At 43.4% G+C, this 20,895-nt stretch overlaps 1 protein-coding gene across 3 annotated transcripts in view; it reads right to left on the bottom strand.

Annotated features, from left to right (window-relative positions):
* Nucleotides 1–20,895, bottom strand: part of LOC135208816 (protein AF-9-like) — a 137,573-nt gene that overhangs the window by 92,571 nt on the left and 24,107 nt on the right. The window contains exon 4 of one of the 3 annotated variants that reach the window (XM_064241356.1): nt 10,456–10,494. The exons of the other annotated variants lie outside the window; for them this stretch is intronic. Coding sequence (XP_064097426.1) covers nt 10,456–10,494 — 39 coding nt within the window. The remainder of the gene's footprint in view (nt 1–10,455; nt 10,495–20,895) is intronic. 3 annotated transcript variants of the gene reach the window in all.

The raw sequence follows: 20,895 nt of genomic DNA, 5'->3' as shown, positions 1-20,895 counted from the left end.
CTTTTCTCAGACGACCAATAAACACAAACACCATCACCTAATAAAAACAACTAGCTTACAAGAACGGTTATGGGGTAGTAACTCCTTTGCCCAATACTGTACCCGAGGACACGTATGGACCTAGCGTCTGACAATTATCGAAGGTTGTCTGAACGTCCCTAAGATAATGAGACGCAAATATTGAATTAGTTCTCCAATATGTTGATTCAATAATTTCCTTGAGGGCTAAATTCTTTTTAAAAGAAAACTAATGAAGTCGCCACTGCCTGACTCATGAGCCTTCACTTTCAAAATACCAAAGCTCTGCTCTTCACACAAACATATGAGCTCTTTAATTAACTCTCTCATGAAGAAGGCTAGAGCGTTCTTTCGTCATGGGTCTAGTGGGGTCTTTAACTGAACACCACAGAGCATCAGACCTCCTCTGATAACTCTTGTTCTTTCTAAATAATATCTCAATGCTCTCACTGGGCAGAGAACTCTTTCTTGCTCGTTACCGACCAATTCAGCTAGACCCAAAACTTCAAAGGATCTTGGCCAAGGATTAGCTGGATCCTCATTCTTGGCCAAGAAACCTTCTTGGAATGAACACACTGCATTGCCGTGTCTCCATCCCACCTTCTTCGATATGGCCTGAAGCTCACTCACTCTTTTAGCAGTTGCCAATGGCTACTAAAAAGATAGTCTCTTAGCAAGATCTCTCAGAGAGGATTCCTCTAACGGTTCGAATTTGCTAGAAGTTAAATACTTCAAGACCACATCCAGGTTCCACGCAGGTGCCTTGCCTTCTGATTTTCTTGTTTCTTCGTCCCAAAAACGACCTAATCAGATCTCTCAGATCTAAGTTATTCGAGATGTCTAGATCCCTGTGTCTAAAACACTGAGGTTAGCATACTCTTATAACCTTTAATTGTCGAAAACTGACAAGTGTAAATCCTTCCTCAAGTAAAGAAGGAAATCTGCGATTTGGGTCACAGAGGTACTGGATGAAGACACTTTCCTGTTTTTACACACCACTTCCGGAAATTGTCCCACTTCGACTGATACACCGTGAATGTGAGGTTCTTCTGGCTCTAGCCACTGCACTGGCCACCTCTCTAGAATATCCCTCGCTCTGACCAGACGTTCGATAGTCTGAACGCAGTCAGACCCAGAGCGAGGGTATTCTTGTGAAACCTGTCGAAGTGGGGTTGTTTGAGTAAATCTACTCTTAGAGGAAGAGTCCTTGGCGTATCTACTGTCCATTCCAGTACCTCTGTGAACCAACTTGGGCCGGCCAAAACAAAACGGGGCTACTAAGGTCATCCTCGTTCCTTTGCTCTCCCTGAACTTCTTCATCACTTTCCCCAGCACCTTGAACGGAGGAAAAGCGTACAGATCTAAGTTTGACCAATCCATCAAGAACGCATCTACCGCCACTGCTTCCTGGTCTGGAATCGGAGAGCAATATGTTGGTAACCTCTTTGTTCTGGCTGTCGCAAACAGATCCACTACCGGACGGCCCCACAACTTCCACAGGCTCTGGCAAACCTCCATGTGCAACGTCCACTCCGTCGAGAGAAGTTGCTCTCTCCTGCTCACAGGTCCGCACCCACGTTCTTCTCTCCTTGTATAAACCTGGTGAGTATCACGACCTTTCCTCTTCTGCCCAAAGCAGAATTTCTTTTGCCAGATTGTAAAGGGGAAAAGAATGAGTTCCCCCTTGCTTCCGAATATATGCCAGAGCCGTGGTGTTGTCCGAGTTGACCTGCACTGTCTTGTTTCGAATCAACTCTCTGAAGTGCTTCAAAGCCAAGAAAATTGCCAAACAGTTCCTTCTGTTTATGTGCCACTTTGTTTCGTCCTTGTTTCCAAAGTCCCCGACACCTCTTGAGGGCCTAATGTCGCTCCCCAACCCGCGTCCGACGCGTCGGAAAACAAGACGAGGTCTGGGTTCTTCTGCTGAAGCGACATCCCTCTTGCTAACCTGCCTGGAGTTAGCCACCACTTTAATTCCTCCTTTACTTCGGTCGGAATTAGAAACTGGAAGGAATCCGGTTGCGATTTTCTTGGCCATGAATCCTTCAGGAAAAACTGAAGAGGTCTCATGTGCAGTCTTCCTAAAGAAATGAACCTCTCTAGTGAAGAGTGTGTGCCCAGTAGAACCTCATCCACTCTCATTGCAGAGCATCGGTCTTTCTTTAGAAATCCTGCACCTTCTGAATGCATTGGGCTTGCCTTTCGGGGGACGGAAAAGCCCGAAAAAGTCCCCGTACTGCCGATATCTGAATCCCCAAATAAACTATCTGTTGTTTGGGCTCCAAATGGGACTTTCCCATATTCACTACCAGACCTAGGTCTTTTGCTAAGTCCAATGTTGACTTACGTCCTCCAGACATTGACTTCTCGACTGGGATCTTATCAACCAGTCGTCCAGATACAAAGACACTCTGATCCCTCTTAAATGTAGCCATCTCGCCACATTGGACATCATCCTCGTGAATACTTGAGGGGCTGTGCAAAGGCCGAAGCATAGGGCCTTGAACTGAAAGACCCTGTCCTGAATCACAACCTTAGATACTTCCTGCTTCCTGGATGAATCGGAATATGAAAGTATGCGTCTTGTAAGTCCAGAGTCGCCATCCAGTCCCCTGGACGTACCGCTGCCAGTACTGAATCGTTCGTCTCCATAGTGAACTTGGTCTTTCTACGAAAGATTCAGTTGACTTACGTCCAGCACTGGCCTCCAACCTCCCGAGGACTTTGCAACCAGGAACAGACGGTTGTAAAATCCCGGAGATTCGTGATCCAGAACAGGTTCTATTGCTCCTTTCTCTAGCATGGAAGCTACCTGCTCCCACAGAGCCGCTTTCTTCTCTACAAATCGTTGTAATTTGCCCCGAGGGCTCTCGGAGATGTTGCGAGAGGAGGTCTTTTCACGAAAGGAATCTTGTACCCTTCCCGAGCTACGTTGACAGCCCAGGGATCTGCCTTCATTTGTTGCCAAACTTCCCAAAAAACCTTGAAGTCTGGCTCCCACTGTCGTCTGGAGGACCGAGTTCTCATTCTTTAGAGGGGGTTTCTTGGCTCCTCTTTTCGCGGGTACTCTCTTACCCCTAAATGCGGGTCGAGCGAATGTTCTTCCTCGAAAGGGCTGTTTGCGACGGTCTAGTCTCCTTTGGCGTCTTCTTCACCAACTTGGTTGGTAAGAACTTCTTAACCGAAGACGAAAGAAGATCTTGAGTGGCTTTCTGCGAAAGAGATAGAGCTATATCCCTAATCACCTCTGAGGAACAGCTGTTTCGAAAGGGAGAGAACAAGTAACTCCGATTTCTGAGAGTTAGAAACTCCTTTTGAGGCGAACGAAACACAACAGCGATCTCTTCTTAAGCACTCCTGCTGTGAATAACGAAGCCAGCTCATTCGTTCCGTCTCTTAAGAGCTTATCCATGCAGGACATAATGCTCTTAGCTGTTTCTAAGTCCTGCGAATCCTCTTCCTATGGAATTCGCTAGCGCTCCCAAAGACCAATCCAAGAAATTAAGACTTCGAAAGTCCTAAAAATCCCTTTAAATAGATGGTCAAATTCCGAGGACGTCCACCAGACCTTGGCGACTGTAACGCCTGTCTGCGTGAGCTGTCCACTATACTGAGAAGTCCCCCTGGGAGGAGGCAGGTACTCCCAGGCCTAGACTTTCTCAGTAGCGTACATACTCCTGACTTAGAAGCTAACTTAGCTGGAGGAAAAACAAACGAGTATTTTCCCGCTTCTTTCTTGTCCTTCATCCAGTCATTCACCCGTTGAAGGGCCTTCTTTGCCGAAATTGACATCGTCATTTTCAGGAAGGAGGACTTCTTTGGAGTCCTAGTCTTGGAAAACTGTGATAAGGGGGATAACGGAGCTGACGGTTTAAATTCCCCCTCAAAAACAGCAATAAGACGTGAAGTCAGAACCTTATAATCTGAAGAAGGTTCTGTATTCTTTTCTTCAATTACTTCCAACTCTTCTTCTGCTGAAGAATATCTTGCAAGTCGTCGTCGTATTGACGCTTCGTTGACGGACTAGCGGTCCTGCCGCCTGCGTCCTGCGGCTCGCGAGGCATCGGCGTCCTGCCGCCTCTCGATGTCTTGCCGCCTGCGTCCTGCGGCTACCGATGCGTCTGCGTCCTGCCGCCTCTCGATGTCCTGCGCCTGCGTCCTGCGTCCATCGTAGACACGCCTGCTTCCTGCGTCCACCATGGTCCCGCGTCCTGACGTTTGCGTCCTGCTTCTTCCGACACTATTTTCCTCCTAGCGCCAGTGCGCCCTGCGTCCTCGGCGAACGCGTCCTTGTCTTCCCTTTTCGAAGAACTTAATGGGAAGGAAATCGTCCTTACGCCTCGAAGATGCTTGTTCAGGAGCATCCCAAGACTTCACCAAAACTGCCAACTTGGACTGCATTTCCCGTAAGAAATGCTTCGTACCATCCTCCTGAATGGTAGACGACGAAGGATGAGGATTACGAGCTGGACTGCGACCTAAAGGAGAGCGATCTTGTACTCTTACCCGACGGAGAAATACGAGGGGAGGATCCATAAGAAGATGGAGGCGATTCTCCCAAGGCAATATCATGCCGAGACGGACGTATATCGCCAGTGCGATTTGCGTCCTCTCTAGCACGAAAAATCCTTTTCCTCTTGATCGGTACTGCTTCCCCGTCTTCCGAGGATGACAACACCTCAGGACTACTCCAAGGCCTCAACTATCTTGCACCTGTCTCTCGAGAGCAGTTGATGTCCTGAACGTCCTCTTGAGTGGGCGAGACACCACTGCATACCGACGTTCTCGCTCGGAAGTCGAACCTTCCGAGGACGCACACTTCCCAGTTACGCCTTTTCTTGCGGCGAACTGCAACAGCCTGGGAACTTGCAACAGGACTGTTCGAAGGGACGCCTGACCGTGTCAAAACCTCTCTCGCCTCCCTTCGACTGTCGACATGCCTTCTCCCTTGGGTCTGGGAGCTTGACAGAGGTCTAGGTCTAGGAGCCAACGAGAGAGACGATCAGACGCCCCCTCCACTACATTTCACTGACATCGAAAGCACTAACTTTGTCTGTAAGTCGCTGTATCTGGTCGCCCATGGACGCAAGGGCAGCGAACACTTTCACAATATTTGTATCGTTCGTCTCCTCCGATACAGCAGGCGGGCGCAGGAGATACCTGGGGAGAAGGAACTACCAATTCTACATTAGAAGGAGCTGGAGAGGAAATACAATCACTCCTTTTACTCAAAGAATTTGACTTCTCACTACGAGAAACAGATCTCCTTACACGATCTTTCTCCAGTCTCTCACGTATTTCATAAAGACCTTCCATTCATTCTCTGATAAATTCTCACATTCAATGCATCTATTCTCCCAAGTACACACATTTCTCCCTACATTTCTTACAAACGGTATGAGGGTCGACTGAAGCTTTCGGCAGTCTTACCTTACACCCCTCTTTTACACACACTCTAAACATACTTCCAGAGTCAGACATCTTAAAGAACAATCCAAAGCGAATGCCAAGCTAACGTTTCCGAGTACAATGCCAAAATCCAAGATCAGTCAGCAACGAGAATGAAAATTCTAGCAGGGAACCACCACAATGTTGCCGGTCGGCTGGCAGAGAAAATCTGGCCCAATTGGGAACGGTTCCTAGCGCTAGCGCCACGGTAACGGGGTGGTGGTTGCCCTGAACTACTAATAGGTTACTAGCGATTGCCGCGAGTTTTGAAAATTTCTGCCAGGTGGAACAGAGAATATGCTATATATATACCTGCCAGGTAAGTGTCATACATTAAATTTTGTTTTCCAAAGGACAAGAAGAGCACCTACAACACTGCTACTGACACAGTAGTAGTGTTATTAAGAAAACAAGATTTAAACTGTTCATGAACTGTTTAAATCTTAAAACTGTTCATGAACTGTTTAAATCTTAAACTGTTCATACATTATTATTGTGTTCTCTCGACTACTGCTACATAGCACAACCATTTCAAGGTCAAGACGAGATTACCTGCTTATGCCTTGGTGACCATGTAGGACCTAACTTGAATGACTTAAAAATACTTATCTGTTAGTCTTTAATTCTAAAGAAAACTGTGAGTCCAAGTAGCAGAATCATCCCAGTGATTCCCACATCTATTATTTTCATGGAAATCTGAAGCTGTTGTCTGCAGCTATTACAAGGTCTACGTATTTTTAGAGTACATGGTCTAATCACATAGACACTCATGCAGAATACTGCTCAAAGAATCTTTGTATGGTTGCAAGTGTATTTTTGAGCCGGCCATATAAACCAATATTCTATATAGAGCTGTGATCTACCAGAGATCACCACATAACATTCCTGTCCCAAGGAGGTGAGAAAATAAATATGGATAAATGAGTCACTAGCCTCTTGAATCTTGATCTTGTTAACATTCAAACAAAAACATAAACAAACCCATATCATTCTCAACAGCTGCTCTTAAGGATGGTTAAGAATCGTAAGTAATCTAAAACCTCAGCATAACTGAAGAGCAGATGAAATAGATGGTGAAGTCCTTCTGATGAAGCACGAGCCCCAGAAGGGTAAAACAGATGGACAGTCAGATCCCACACTGCTGGTATGGGCACTGGCCTGTCACCTGCTTCACCAATGTTCAAGTCTCCTGTAGGTTGGACAGTTCCCTAACATGCAGAGGAACCTAGGAAGCATGACAACAAATAGACCCACTAAATGAGGCCGACTGGGTTAGAAAGACAAACTCTACATAGAGTTTAAGAGCAATTTATTACTAAATACACACACCACAAAATGCAGGTGATTGCTCTTTGTGCATGGGTGATTTAGTTACCTCATGAAGGGAATGGGGCTCCACAAGTTAAGGGTGATAGTCTCTAAGCATTTCAATTTCCCCTTGAACAACTGTACTCACTATACTACTTGTCTCCTGAACAGACTTCCCACTCATTTGATATCAATTAAATTCCAATAAGAAAATAATACAGTAAGTCCTCGGGTTACGACGGTCTCGACTTACGCTGTCGTGGTTACGAACGCGCCCCCAATACCAAAATATAAAAATAATATATGCGTCGTTCCGTCTTACGCGGTTTAGCGTCGTAAGCGACGTAAACAAACGCGAACTAGTTTCGGGCGCACGGCCGAAGAATATGCTTTGTGGGGGAGAGGACGGCGTCGCTTCGCTATGCTCATTCCTCGCCCATACACCATTTTGGTTGTTTACGCTGCCTCTCTCTCCCTCGTGTTGTATCGTTTTTTTTTTTAACTTTTGCTCTTTGTTATGGCTCCCAAGCGGCAAGGCGGACTATTCTGATGGTAGTGCATCGAAGAAAAAGAAAAGGCCATTACCATGAAAATTAAAGTGGACATTATAAAGCGATCTGAGAAGGGAAACGCCAACAAACATTGGCCGCTCGCTTGGTCTTAGTTTGTTCGACTGTTGCTACCATTATCAAAGATAAAGAGCGCATCGTTGAACATGTGAAAGGATCTGCTCCCATGAAAGCGACAGTGATAACCAAGCAGCGTAGTGCCCCAGCATCTCCAGCATCTTCTGGAGGTTCTTTTTCTCTTCACTAACCTCCCCCAGTCTCTCCAGCACCGCAGCTCCTCTCCAGTGTGCAAGCCAACCAAATTAATAAAGGTAAGGAATGGTTCTCTCTTTGTTATTGATTCGTATTTACATTAATCATGTGGTATTTTTTAATGTTCCGACTTACGCTGAAAATCGTGTTACGACGCATCTTAAGAACGGATCAACATCGTAACCCGAGGACCCCCTGTAATTCAATTCCAATTAAAAAAATGTACAAGCAACAGTGTAAGCAAAAGTTCTTACACACCAATGTAAAGATTGCTGGGAAGCTTTCAATAAATAATTCCAGATGGAGTGGCAGAACACTCATATATAAAAGACAAGAGTTTATATTCTTGTAGGAACAACTCAAGCTTTATTACTACCAGCAGTACATTAGTACACAGAAGTAAATACTGTTTGAATGCCTTAAAAAACTACAAAGGCTTTTGACTTTTTCTAAGGCGTGCTTCCGTGAGTGGCCCCCTACAGAAAGTAAAATGCTCCCCCAATTTTTTTACTGACTGACTTAAGTTTAAATATATTCTTGTATTTAGCAGTGGCTCTTTCTTTACCCCTAATTTGTGCTTCCATTACCATACACAAGACATATCATAGATGATTAACTTCTTGACCAAAATCATAGGTTAACCTAATGTAAAAAATTAAAAATGGTATAAAACAGTTTGATAATAGGCATAGAACAGTAGAATTCCTCACATAAACAAATATTTTGAATCAATCTTAAATAAAATTATACTTTTATGTTTATAATGTTATTAATCATAAATCACTGGGTGTTAACCAAGCAAAAATGACAAATTTTTAAACCAATTTGTATTCTTCATAGTTAACAAATCTGAGGTCTTAACGATAGGATATTTTTCAAGTGTTGGCTGGTAACTGGTTAAAAACAATCAAAGATTGTAAGCAAGGAATATGTGAGATTTGGCAACTCTGCATCATAGAGGTGATGGCTGGTCAGGGATCGTGCACTGCCTCATGATGTATTCAGTCTTCCTTAATTGCCTTGAGTAGTAAGATGCTATTGCTTTTGCTCTCCTTCCAAGCCAGTTGATTTGTGTCTGTGTTCTTTCATTTCAATGTCATTTCAATGTGTTTGTTTCTGCATTTATGTAATAATACAGCCATATTAACATATATCCTGACTTGCATCCCCTTCTGAGAATGGAACTAACTACTTCAGTCCATAAATAACAGAACCATTGCTATAATAGAATAAAGCTACAGTGGGTTGTTCCATGGGTTGCAACATTCTTTGGGTTATACTTGAATATACGTATATACAAAAGTACATACGTGTACATATTGGAAGCATTAACAAAACTACAGAGATTTCCTCATTGTTAAAGCTGAAGCCTTCATACATAAAATTTTGCAACACGTAAACTGTGAATTTTCTTTTACCCATAATTTAGTTTCATTTTTTATGAAATACCAGAGGTATCATAAATGATTGATTTATTGGCAAAATCCATATTACTCTTTATACTGTATGATCTATGAAAATATTTACACAGAAGTGAATGAAAAAAGAATCCATGGTAACTACCATAAAAACATGCACACAATTTTAAAATGCTTGTAAAAACTCACTGGCACACAATGACGACACCAGGAGGCAGTAGAATTTATAACCAATTTACCCTTAACTGAAACTTGAGTTTTAAAAAGTAAACTTGACTCAGGAAACTGAAGAAAGACTTGACAACACTGGAGATAAGTGGAACAAATATGATGACGACAGACAAAAAAATTGTGAATGTCATTTCAATAATTTGGAGCTAAAATGCCATGCACTAAGAAACATCAACAATTCAGAACATATTAAAATATAGTCTGAAGGACTGAATACATGAAGGTCATTGAAAACTCAAGCACAGACATGCACCGTAAAACCTCTGACATACAAATACATACAGAGGATTGCCCAAAAAGAAACAACTATACAAAACAAAGTTACTGGCATTTCTTTAAAAATGCTGAAGTCTCCTCCACAATGAAAACAAAACCCCCTCGCAACATACACATCCTGGAATGTATTTTGAGTGATAATGTGCTGGCTGCACAGAAAATTTCCTCCTACCTTTTCTGTGGCCTAAAGCTGGCAACATTTCAAGGTAGAAAACTTCATAACAGTTGACAAACATGGGTATGCAGTTACGAAACAGAGGACAAAAAATAAAAAAAAGTCATCATGAGGAGTTGGAAAATTGTCATCCAAACTAAAAGAGAAAAAAGTAATAATTTGATTTCAATGTAGTTGATCATGTTTCTTACAGAAAATGCTAAGAAACACAACATGGGTGCTGCAAGAAGTCACTGTACATGCTACCATCATTCGTTACTAGTGAACTTTTGGCAAAACATAAAATGAATCTTATTCCTAAGTTACCCTAAGCTACTGATTTAGCCTGCGAACTTTTTCTTGGTTTTCAGAGTTGAAATCCATTATGAAAATAACTTTTTTTCAAAAGAAATGGGAGCTTTATCAAATTTCTCAGGCGTCTAACCATTAACCCATGGAATGTGGTCCACAGCTGGAAAAACCATTGAAACAGGTGTACTTGCTGTGGCAGGGTCCACTTATTGATTGAAAAACCTCGGTTCAAAGTTGTGAATAAAGCAATATAGTATTTCCTTGATAAAAATTTACGTTCTTGTTTGGAAATCTTGAAATATACACCAAAGGAAAGTTAATAATAGAATGTTGATATTCTACAATGCATCCAAGTTGCCTTTATTCTATTTAATAAATCAGAACACTACATACTTAGCAACTAACTTAAATAATTATTTTTTTCATCGTGAATAAAGAATACAGTACACAAAGTTTTTCTAAGACTTACCTAGATTCATCTTTCTTCTCCTTCTCCTTTTCCCTCTCCCTAAAAAATAAAATTCACACAATTATAATAATTTACATTAGAAAATAAAACTAATATAGTTAAGTGTTAATTCATAAACTCTTAATTCACACCACTATGAAAATTCCTGACAAAATCTTGTATTCTTGCAAATGGGCTATAAGTTTCATTCACATAATTACTGTTAATAAGAAGTATAAGTAAAACAGAGAGCCCAAGAAGTGGGAAACTTCTGTTTAACCACTACCTTCTATATGATCCTTAACCTCACTCTACATAACTTCATTATAGGACCATGCATGCAAAATGCAATCTTAACTTCAAAGTTCAAAATTTATGGCCAAGAAAAATATTTAAAAAAAATTATCAGAGTTAAACCATAGGGGACCAGACAAACAGAAGGTAGGTTAAAGGAGCAACAAGGCAAAAAGGAAAGTGGGCAAAATCTAACAAATGGGGACATTAGGAAGCAGAATGGCTGATGCATAACAATTCTGGATTACAAGTGTTGAAGCCATCGCAAATGTTAACTTAAATATACAGCGGGCTCCCCTTATTCGCGTTCTCCAGATTCACGGATTCTCTCTGAACATATCTACCCATATTCATGGGTAATTTGCCTAGTGGCTGTATTTTTCATAAGAGAAAATGTCCACAAATTCCTGGTTTTTTTAAAATCAATTTCATTATAAAATGCACTTTTTGTGATAAAACTATTAAAAAAACCAGGTGTAAATTTTTTTAGTTGGTTTTTCTAGAGTTTTACCTACCAAGTTTTCAGCCTTTTTATAGGAGTTCCAACTACTTGTGGATTCTAAACATCATGGAGGGGTCTAGTACCGGCACACCATGAATACAGGGGTGGGGGGACCACAATAGTACAGTAATACTGAACTTGCGCAATTGAGATGCATGAATTCCCACACAAACTTTTCATTGGAACTTAACCTCCTCTCTCTCTCTCTCTCTCTCTCTCTCTCTCTCTCTCTCTCTCTCTCTCTCTCTCTCTTCTCTCTCTACCATCTAGAACTCTAAATGCACTGTTCTAATAAAACATAGACACATAACTATAGTTGTATTAATCCAAATAAAAAAGTGCTGTTTGTTCATGAAAAGCAATTTCAGAAAAAGGGGACAGATAGAGTTCTTAAAAACGAGGTTGAGAAGACTTCTAAAAATAAATACAGTACGGTCCCAAGTTATGCAAGAATTTAGTCGATCCACGGCCTTGCAGAATTGGAAATTCGTGTACGTATTTAGAAACAAATACCTTATGGGAATCATTCCAATTAGGGCCAAGGAAAACAGCAATTACCTGCTCAAACTTTTTTTATACTACCCATTTTCAATGTACTATACTGTATTTTTTTTCTAATATGAATTGTTCTTGTGGTAAATAAAATTTTGAAAAATGATATTGTTAGAATACAATAAAGTTTTGTACATACTTACCCGGCAGATATATACTTAGCTTATGTCTCTGACGTCCGACAGAAATTCGAATTTCGTGGCACACGCTGCAGGTAGGTCAGGTGATCTACCCCCTGCCGCTGCTGGGTGGCAGGAATAGGAACCGTTCCCGTTCTAGAACAGATTTTCTCTTCCACCTGTCTCCTGAGGGGAGGCTGGGTGGGCCATTCATCGTATATATCTGCCGGGTAAGTATGTACAAAACTTTATTGTATTCTAACAATATTCATTTTTGTACATGCAACTTCCCCGGCAGATATATACTTAGCTGATTGACACCCTTGGTGGTGGGGGTAAGAGACAACTATTTACTGAAAATAGACAGGTAAACAACATACGTGTAGGTAATAAATACATAAAAACCTTGTTCCTACTTGTTCAGGCGGAAGATTCCATGGCTAATGCCTAGGAATCTGCTTCGCCTCAAGAGCCTCAGCGAGGATGTGACCTATGGCTAAGAGTTCTTGTGGGTCTGTCGATGGGGTCTTATCCATTTACTCGACAGAGCCTCTTACATGACAATATGCCTATGTCTAGTGGCATAATTAAGGAGCACAACACGATCCCGATCACCTGATCCTAACACGAGGGTTAGTGCTTAAGTTGAAAAGAGTTATCCCCAAACTCCTTTCAAACAACCCAAAGAAAAAACACGACGTTAACTAAAATTTAACTCACTAGTTAAGGATCAGCTATCGGCTCCCTATCCCAGCAATGTATCCGCAGACACGTTATCAACCAAGAGAGAAGGATCTCTCGTAGGTTATCTTGACATCCTTCGGATATGGGAAGTCAACACAGAGTTGCATCTCCCGTATGTGACAGCTAATATGTCCTTATGACATATTGTTAAGGAAAGACAAAGAATACAGAAAAGCTCGCACTTCATGCGCTTTTAATTCTCAGCTGTTTGAAGGAATCATCAATGCACTTGTCAAGTGCTTAGGAGATCACATTGTCTCAAAGAAGGCCAGGGCATTCTTTGATATAGATCTCTTCTGGGTGAAGCCTGGAGCCTGGCTAGCGCCTCGCGCCTGGCTGGAGCCTTGCGCCTGAATGGCGCCTAGAGCCTGGCTGGCGCCTCGCGCTCCTGGCTGGCCGCCTGATTGGCTCCTCCCTCCTGGCATTAGAGCGCCTCGCGCCTGGCTGGAGCCTTGCGTCTGGCTGGCGCCTTGCGCCTGGAGCTTGGCAGAAGATTTCATGATTACTGTCTATGAGTCTGCATGCCTCAAGAGTTTCAGCGAGGTAGGGACCTATGACTGACAAACCCTTCTGGATCATGTCAATGGGGGCTAGCCCGCTTACACGACAGAGCCTTCTCGGATCGTGCCAATGGGGGCTGACCCAACTTACATGGCAGAGCCTTACCTGTATCATATCAATGGGGACTAGCCCTCTTACATGACAGAGCTTTAGGTTTCTCTTTACTGGAAGGAGCCTTGCGCCTGGATGGATCCTCAATCTGACTGGAGCCTAGCCTTGAAGGAGCCTGGCACCTGGATGGCGCCTGGCTGGCTTCTAGAGCTGGCTGGCTCCTAGAGCCTGGCTGGCTCCTAGAGCCTGGCTGGCGCCTCGCGCCTGGCTTGGCTCCTCCACACTTGCGGAGGGCTTCGAGCTTGGAAGAGTCTCTAGGCTGTCTGGCGATGTCCACATCGGACACTCTTATATCTGTCGATTTGTTCGCCTCTGGCGCATTTGCGCCAGGTTGGAGGCCCGCTCCTTCTCAGTATCCGGCCATGACAGAGGTTCCTTGAACTGTCCGCCTCTGGCGTTTTTCGCCTGTATTGGCATTTGGCGCTTGGCTGGCGCTACATTGTCCGAGAGTCCTGAACAACCACATAGTTTATCAGGAGACTGGAGAAGGGTGGAAGAAATTCTTCCCCTTTGAGCTTTTGGGCCCCTGGCAAGGGGAGGTGATTTAGTCAGCTACACCCAGAGACGACAGGATATCTAACAATACGAGAGAGAAGAGTCTTCCTCCGAGGAGGATCCTTCGTGAACACTTCTTTTGCTAACGAGATCTCTTCTTACATGTTGATGAGGTTCCTCGTTGCAGAATCTTCCCTATCCTTGCCCAGAAGGAAGGGAGACTCTGAGCTGAAATTGGGCGGAACCTGATTTCTAGCTCTTATTGTTTTCTTCTGAATACCTTCTGGGAAGCATTTTGAGCCCTCATCGCACCCTGAAGACTCTGTAGGCAAACGTTTTTGTTTAAACCATCTCTTCTTCTGTAGATGAAAATGTAAGTACCCTGCCTGGGCAACTAAACTTCTATCTGAAAGCGTTGCGTCAGGAATAGAGATTTAGTTCTTTTGCCAGACATACTATGCTGGCAAGAACCCATTGCCGAGTCTCATGAATCTGATGCGAGATTCCAATGCACAAAAAATTCACTTGTCTTCTTGGTCGTTAGGGCTAAGAGAAACAAAGAATTCCTTCATAAACTTCCTCAAAGAAGTTTGATGAGGAGCAGTTCCATTTGTCGGAACACGGAATATGTGGCCACAAAAAAAAAAATTCCATTCGAAGTACATGATATCCTACTCTTGTCGTATTGCGGTATCGTATAGATCCCGAAGATCTTAATCCTCTGTTATCTCTAATTCCCCTTGTAGAGACAGAGTATAGCCTTTTACTGTGTTCTTTGATAGCAGATATATACATAGGTGATTTCTTCCCTCTGAAAGTGAAGAAAAAACCTCGCTATGTGGTTCACAGAGGTATCGGAAGAGGACAGTTTCCTCATTCCATCTAGCACGATCTGCAGCAATTCTATGTCTTAGCCATGACTATTGTGTCATTTACCTTGAAAAATCCTCTCATTCATGTCCACTTCTGGTCAGTCTGCACGTGGAAAGACTCAGGTGGAGAGGTTTTTCAGGTCTATTTATAATAGATTCTGATAGAATATCCAGATACCCTTGGAAAAGCCTTACGAAACATGCTGTGATAAGAACGTGACTTCTGTGAATCCAACCTCTCTAAGGCCAAAATGAGGCATTCATCCTCTCTTCCTTTGACGCCCATTTATCTTAATATCTGTTAAGAATTTATAACTAAGGGGAAAAAAGACTAAAGTTTATTCCCCTTCTTTAAATTAAAGATGTCGTATATTGCTACCTCTCTTGGTTCGAGGAAAGGAAGCAGTCTATAGGAAGCCTGTTCGTCTTCTACCTTGCTTGAGAAGAGATCTATGAGACTTTCCGCAGGTTCTCAAAAACTCTTTTCAATAAATGTTAGACATACGTTAACAGTATTATCTTCGATCGAGAAGGTTCTCACGGACATGCAAAATCTTGCATCGAACCTTTAAGGATCGTTACGTTCCGTGTCTGTTCCCAAATAGGTTCTCTTTTGTTAACGCGAACAGGGGCGAAAAAAGAGATTCTCGATGGTCTTTGCGATATGAGAGTCGTGGAATTGGCCAAATAAGTGATTAAAAAAAAAAAATCATTTCATCATTCCTTGTAAGCGACCCCTTTCCGATTAAATGGGTAACGAAATCAGGAACGAATCTTGCCGTTACCGAGCCTCCGAGAGGCTACTGGTTTGTTTGTTTGTTTGTATGGTGTTTTTACGCGACTTCCGAACCACGTCGAGAGTGAACTTCTATCACCAGAAATCCACATCTCTCACTCCTCAATGGAATGGCCGAGAATCGAACCCGCGACCCACCGAGGTGAGAAGCAAACACCAAACCAAACCACTACTGGACTCTTAGGTTAATAACTCGCTAAAACGAGAAAAATATCTTGGATGGTACTTCTGGCGCATTGCGCCAGGCTGGCGCTTCTGGCGCAATTTGCGCCAGGCTGGCGCTTCTGACGCTTTGCGCCAGGCTGGCGCTTCCTTCTAGTTCTTTTAAGGTTATGTGCCAGAACATCTGTGCCCTTATGGTACCCGACATCCTTCACGTGTAATTCCGTTCTTAGTAGGAAAAAAACTTTTATATACGTAGTATAGTCCATTCAGGGGAAAACAACTTCTGCACTAAGAGAATGTTTCCCATCCGAGACTCACCATCTTCTCTTGAGCAATATCCGATTCTAAAAAGGTTGTGTGCGTTTCTCGAAAGGATGAGAGAATTATATTATTTCGTGCTCTGCCGTATTAGACTCCTTTATAATACTGTCACATTGTGGTAAACAGCATTAATCTAGGAAAACTTTGTAAGGATACTAGGAATTCTGTAGTTAACCTCGGTATGCGCATAAGACTTGACCATACCGTAGTCTTAAAGTGAATTCTCTTCTACTACATTCATCTTCTCACTAAGCATGTACTCTAATAAGCCATGCTTCGTAAGCATGAGAGCATCATATAATATAGAGTTCCGCTGCGTTAGAATCCTTTAATAATGTTACCTACGGTAAACAGCATTGAAAGGTGTAATATCTTTCTTATTGAAAGCTTCTTAGCAAAAGGCAGACAATATTTTATTTATGTTTGCTTAACTATCCCCTCAATCCGAGGCTAAAACCGCGATTGTAGGGGAGAGACACGGTTAGTTATTCCATCCCGCAGGAAGAGAGAGAGACATGTAACCAACCACTCATGACCGACACCTACGTACATGTTACTGCGTTGGTCTCTAAGTGTGGCCACCGTCGGTGGCGCGATAGCAGTCTACGTTAGCCGTCTGGCCTTACTCTTCCAGAGTTGCCAGCTACTCCATTAAATAAAGGAATCTTATAAAATTATTATCGAACTTCAGGAAGTTCTTATTAATGCATATTAAGCGAAACAAGACTTCGATAAATCTAGAAGCTAAGTAGGTGTGTCTTAACAATCCCTTTAAGCGTAGTCCTTCCTAGGAAATCCTGGAAGGATACTGATAATTGAGTTGCTCTACAAAGAAGTAACTATGGTATGTGTGATTTGCCGTTATCGTATTCTCATGCAGCAGATACTCTACTACTTCTTTCCCTGCCGAGGCAGATAAAGGAAAAATTTTACTGTCTTCGTTCTTTTCGTTAATAGAATGATAGAGAGAGTATATATATCTCCTTAAGGAAGGAAGTTAATCCAGGAACTCTTTAAATCTTCGTGATTTCCTCATAAATCGCGGAAGAGACAGAATTCCTGTTCGTCTGTAGGGTTTACGGAAGGAAGTAGATATTTCCAATCCGCCATCATACCCAAACGTCGATGAGATTCTTATAAGAAAAACTCCCAAAGCGCTTGCCTCTTCATAACGAGGGAAGAGCATGAATGAAGGAGTGTGTCCGCATTACTCAAAGAGGAGCCTCGCGACTGACCTCTCTCTCTTAAGAAGATTTGGAATATTCTGGCGCCTGGCTCCTTGCGCCTGGATAGTTTTCCGCGCGCCTGGAATGTTCCGCACGCTAGAAAGGAGACTCGCTCCTGGAACGTTCGCTTGTGTGGAACTGGAAAGGTTCCCGTGCGCCCTGATAGGGTTTCCGAGCTGTGCCTACTAGACCCTTTTAGAAAGAGCCTCTTGCCCGGAAACGTTCAATGGAAGGATCGTTCTGATTGCCACTGTACTATAAGGCTCCTTGCTCTAGCCCGTCTGTTTTTCTGTTGCAATTTGCGCCAGGCTGGCGCTTCGTCTCTTTGAAGGCGCCTTGCGCCAAGAAAAATTTTCTAGAACGCGGCTCGCGCTCAGTTGCTAGAACGCGGCTCGCGTTTTGGTTGTAGGAAACGCGCTCGCGCTAGTCTGTTTTCTGGAACGCGGCTCGCTGCTGGCTGTTGGAAGTGGCTCACGCTAGCTGCTGGAACGCGGCTTCCTAAGTTCCTGGCTGGCTCTTGCTCAGTGTTCTCTTAGTTTTCAGAGAACGCGCTAGATCATCAGAACATATACATTCTTCGTCTTTTCGGATGTAAGATGAAGAGACGCACTTTTTTAAGGATGCCTTTTCAATGGCTATCCTTGGCAGTCTGGGACGCTCTACAGAACCTGCCGAGGGGACGCCTGACCGGTGGGGATTCTCTGAAACCCCCTTACGGCTTTCGACATTCCTTCTCCCCTGGGCTTGGGAGCTTGAAAGAGGTCTAGGCCTGGGAGCGAGACAGAGCCGATCAGACGCACCCTCCACTGCAATGGGGAACACTAGTAATCACTTCTTACCTTTCAATAGCTCGCATTTTGAGCCACAATCCTTGACTTCAAATTGCAATTATGAATTTGAAGTTTCTGCGAAGTAAGAAGGTGATGAGGATGCAACACTACAGTACTGTTAATAACTACTAATTGCTCGTTAGTACGAGTTTCTAAAAAACTTTTAAAAGAAACGTATCTAGTTACATGCTTTACTGACTCCCTAAAGTAGGAAGTCAGTATATTTCCTCAATCAATTCTAACACTTATTACACATATTAATGAATAAATATTAATATTTCCCTTTCTTGCAAACTATGTGAGTGTCTACCGAAAATTTCGGTAGTTACACGTCATATATTCTTCGAAATTTTCGAAGCCAAATTCATTAAAAAGTTAATAAAAGCGTACAGGGGGTCCTCGAGTTACGACGTTGATCCGTTCTTACGATGCATCGTAACACGATTTTTCAGCGTAAGTCGGAACATTGAAAAAATACCATATGATTTAATGTAAATACCTATCAATAACAACGAGAGAACAATCCTTACCTTTATTAGTTTGATTGGCTTGCACTGGAGAGGAAGCTGCGGTGCTGGAGAGACTGGGGAGGTTAGTGAAGAGAAAAAGAACCTCCAGAAGTTGCTGGAGATGCTGAGGCAGATGATTCTTGAGGTGAGGCAGAACATACTAGTACTGGAGATGCTGAGGGCAGGTGATTCTTGAGGTGAGGCAGAACATACTACTGGAGATGTTGGGGCAGGTGAGTCTTTAGGTGAGGCAGAACCTACAGAAGGTGCTGGAGATACTGGGGCAGGTGAGTCTGGGTTAGCAGAACATTCAGAAGGTGCTGGAGATTGTGGGGCAGGCGAGTCTGGATTAGCAGAGGCAGCTGAGGTAGAGGGTACAGGATCTCCTGCAGGCCTCTCTACCTTCTTAAAATACTGCTCCAGGTTAGTCTGAACAGAGAGCGACCTCTTTTCATCCAAGATCTCCTTGTAACACTGCAATCAAATCCATGACGCCTCTGGAAACCCTAGTGAACCTGTCCAAGTTGGGATCCTGAGCCTCAAAAGTTGACAACGCTTGCTGCAACTCTGCAAAACCTCTTATCAAGTCCTGCCTTGTGAAAGCCTTAGGCTCTGGGGTGGGGGGGTGCTTCTTCTTCTTCCTCTATTATCTGCTTCTCCAGTTGTATCAGGTCCTCAGCAGATAACTCCTCGCCATGAGACTCCAGCAGCTCTGTAACATCATCAACCTCCATCTCCAAATTGATTTCCTTACTCAGGGCAACAACGTTCTTGACAACTAGCTGAACTGTGTCCTCAAACCCTATGGAAATCATTCACAAATTGAGGACAAATTTTCTTCCAGACACCATTCATGTTTGTTTGCTTAACCTCCTCCCAGGAATTAGCAATGTTCTTTACAGCATCAAGGATGTTGTAGGATTTCCAAAAGTCCTTCAGAGTCAAGTCCTTCTTGTTTCAGTTGCCTGTAAAGCCATAGCAATTGTCCTTCGTAGGTAGTAGGCCTTGAACGAAGCAATCACTCCTTGGTCCATAGGCTGTAAAAGGGCCGTGGTATTAGGTGGAAGGTAAACCACCTTGACATTAGGGTTGAAGTCTCCCAGCTGGGCAGGGTGTCCAGGGGCATTGTCCAGCACTAGCAACACCTTAAAGGGGATACCCTTGGAGGCGCAATACCGCTCCACACTTGGAAACAAAATGGTTTACGAACCAGTCCTCAAACACTGCAAGTGTCACCCATGCCTTCTTGTTGGACTTCCAAATTACTGGTAGTTGACCCTTCCAAATGCCCTTGAGTGCCCTTGGATTTTCAGCCTGATACACCAACAAGGGCTTCAGTTTGAAGTCGCCAGCAGCATTACCCCCAAGAAGTAAAGTTAGCCTCTCCTTGCTGGCTTTATGACCGGGTGCTGACTTCTCCTCCTTGGCGATGTAAGTGCGGTTAGGCATACGTTTCCAAAACAAACCTGTCTCGTCTACGTTAAACACTTGCTGAGCAGAATAACCCCCCTCCTTAATTATCTCAGACAACGCTTTAGGAAATTCACTCGCTGCTTTCTCATCCCCACTAGCAGCTTCACCTTGCAATTTAAGGTTATGGTAATTGGCCCGAGCCTTAAATCGCATAAACCAACCCCTACTAGCCACAAACTCTTCACTTTCACTTCCCTCCCCCTTTTCTTTTTTCAACGCTTCAAACAATCTTTTCGCCTTCTCCTGAATCACCATAAGGCTGACTGGGATACGCCGTTGATTTTGGCTTTCAACCAACAAAGCACCAATAACCTTTCCATTTCAATTATTAGACCACTACGCTGCTTAGTTATCACTGTCGCTTTCATAGGAGGAGCAGATCCTTTCACATGTTCAACGAGCGCTCTTTATCTTTGATAATGGTAGCAACGGTCGAACGGCTAAGGCCAAGCGAGCGGCCAATGTTTGTTGGCGTTTCTCCCTTCTCAGATCGCTTTTATAATGTCCACCCTTTAATTTCCATGGTGATGGCCTTTCTTTTCTTTCGATGCACTACCATCAGAAGAGTCCGCCTTGCGCTTGGGAGCCATAACAAAGAGCAAAAAGTTACAAAAACGATACAACACGAGGGAGAGAGAGGCAGTGTAAACAACCAAAATGGCGTATGGGCGAGGAATGAGCGTAGCGAAGCGACGCCGTCCTCTCCCCACAAAGCGTATTCTTCCGCGTGCGCCTGGAAACTAGTTCGCGTTTGTTTACGTTGCTACGACGCTAAACCGCGTAAGACGGAACGACGCAAAATATTATTTTTTATATTTTTATGGGGGCGCATTCGTAACCACGAAAACATCGTAAGTCGAGACCAGCGTAACCCGAGGACTTACTGTATGC

Source organism: Macrobrachium nipponense, chromosome 35, assembly GCF_015104395.2.
Source record: "Macrobrachium nipponense isolate FS-2020 chromosome 35, ASM1510439v2, whole genome shotgun sequence".
Lineage (NCBI taxonomy): Eukaryota > Metazoa > Arthropoda > Malacostraca > Decapoda > Palaemonidae > Macrobrachium > Macrobrachium nipponense.
The sequence above is the reverse complement of the archived record's forward strand: the minus strand, read 5'-3'. Positions and strand labels throughout refer to the sequence as shown.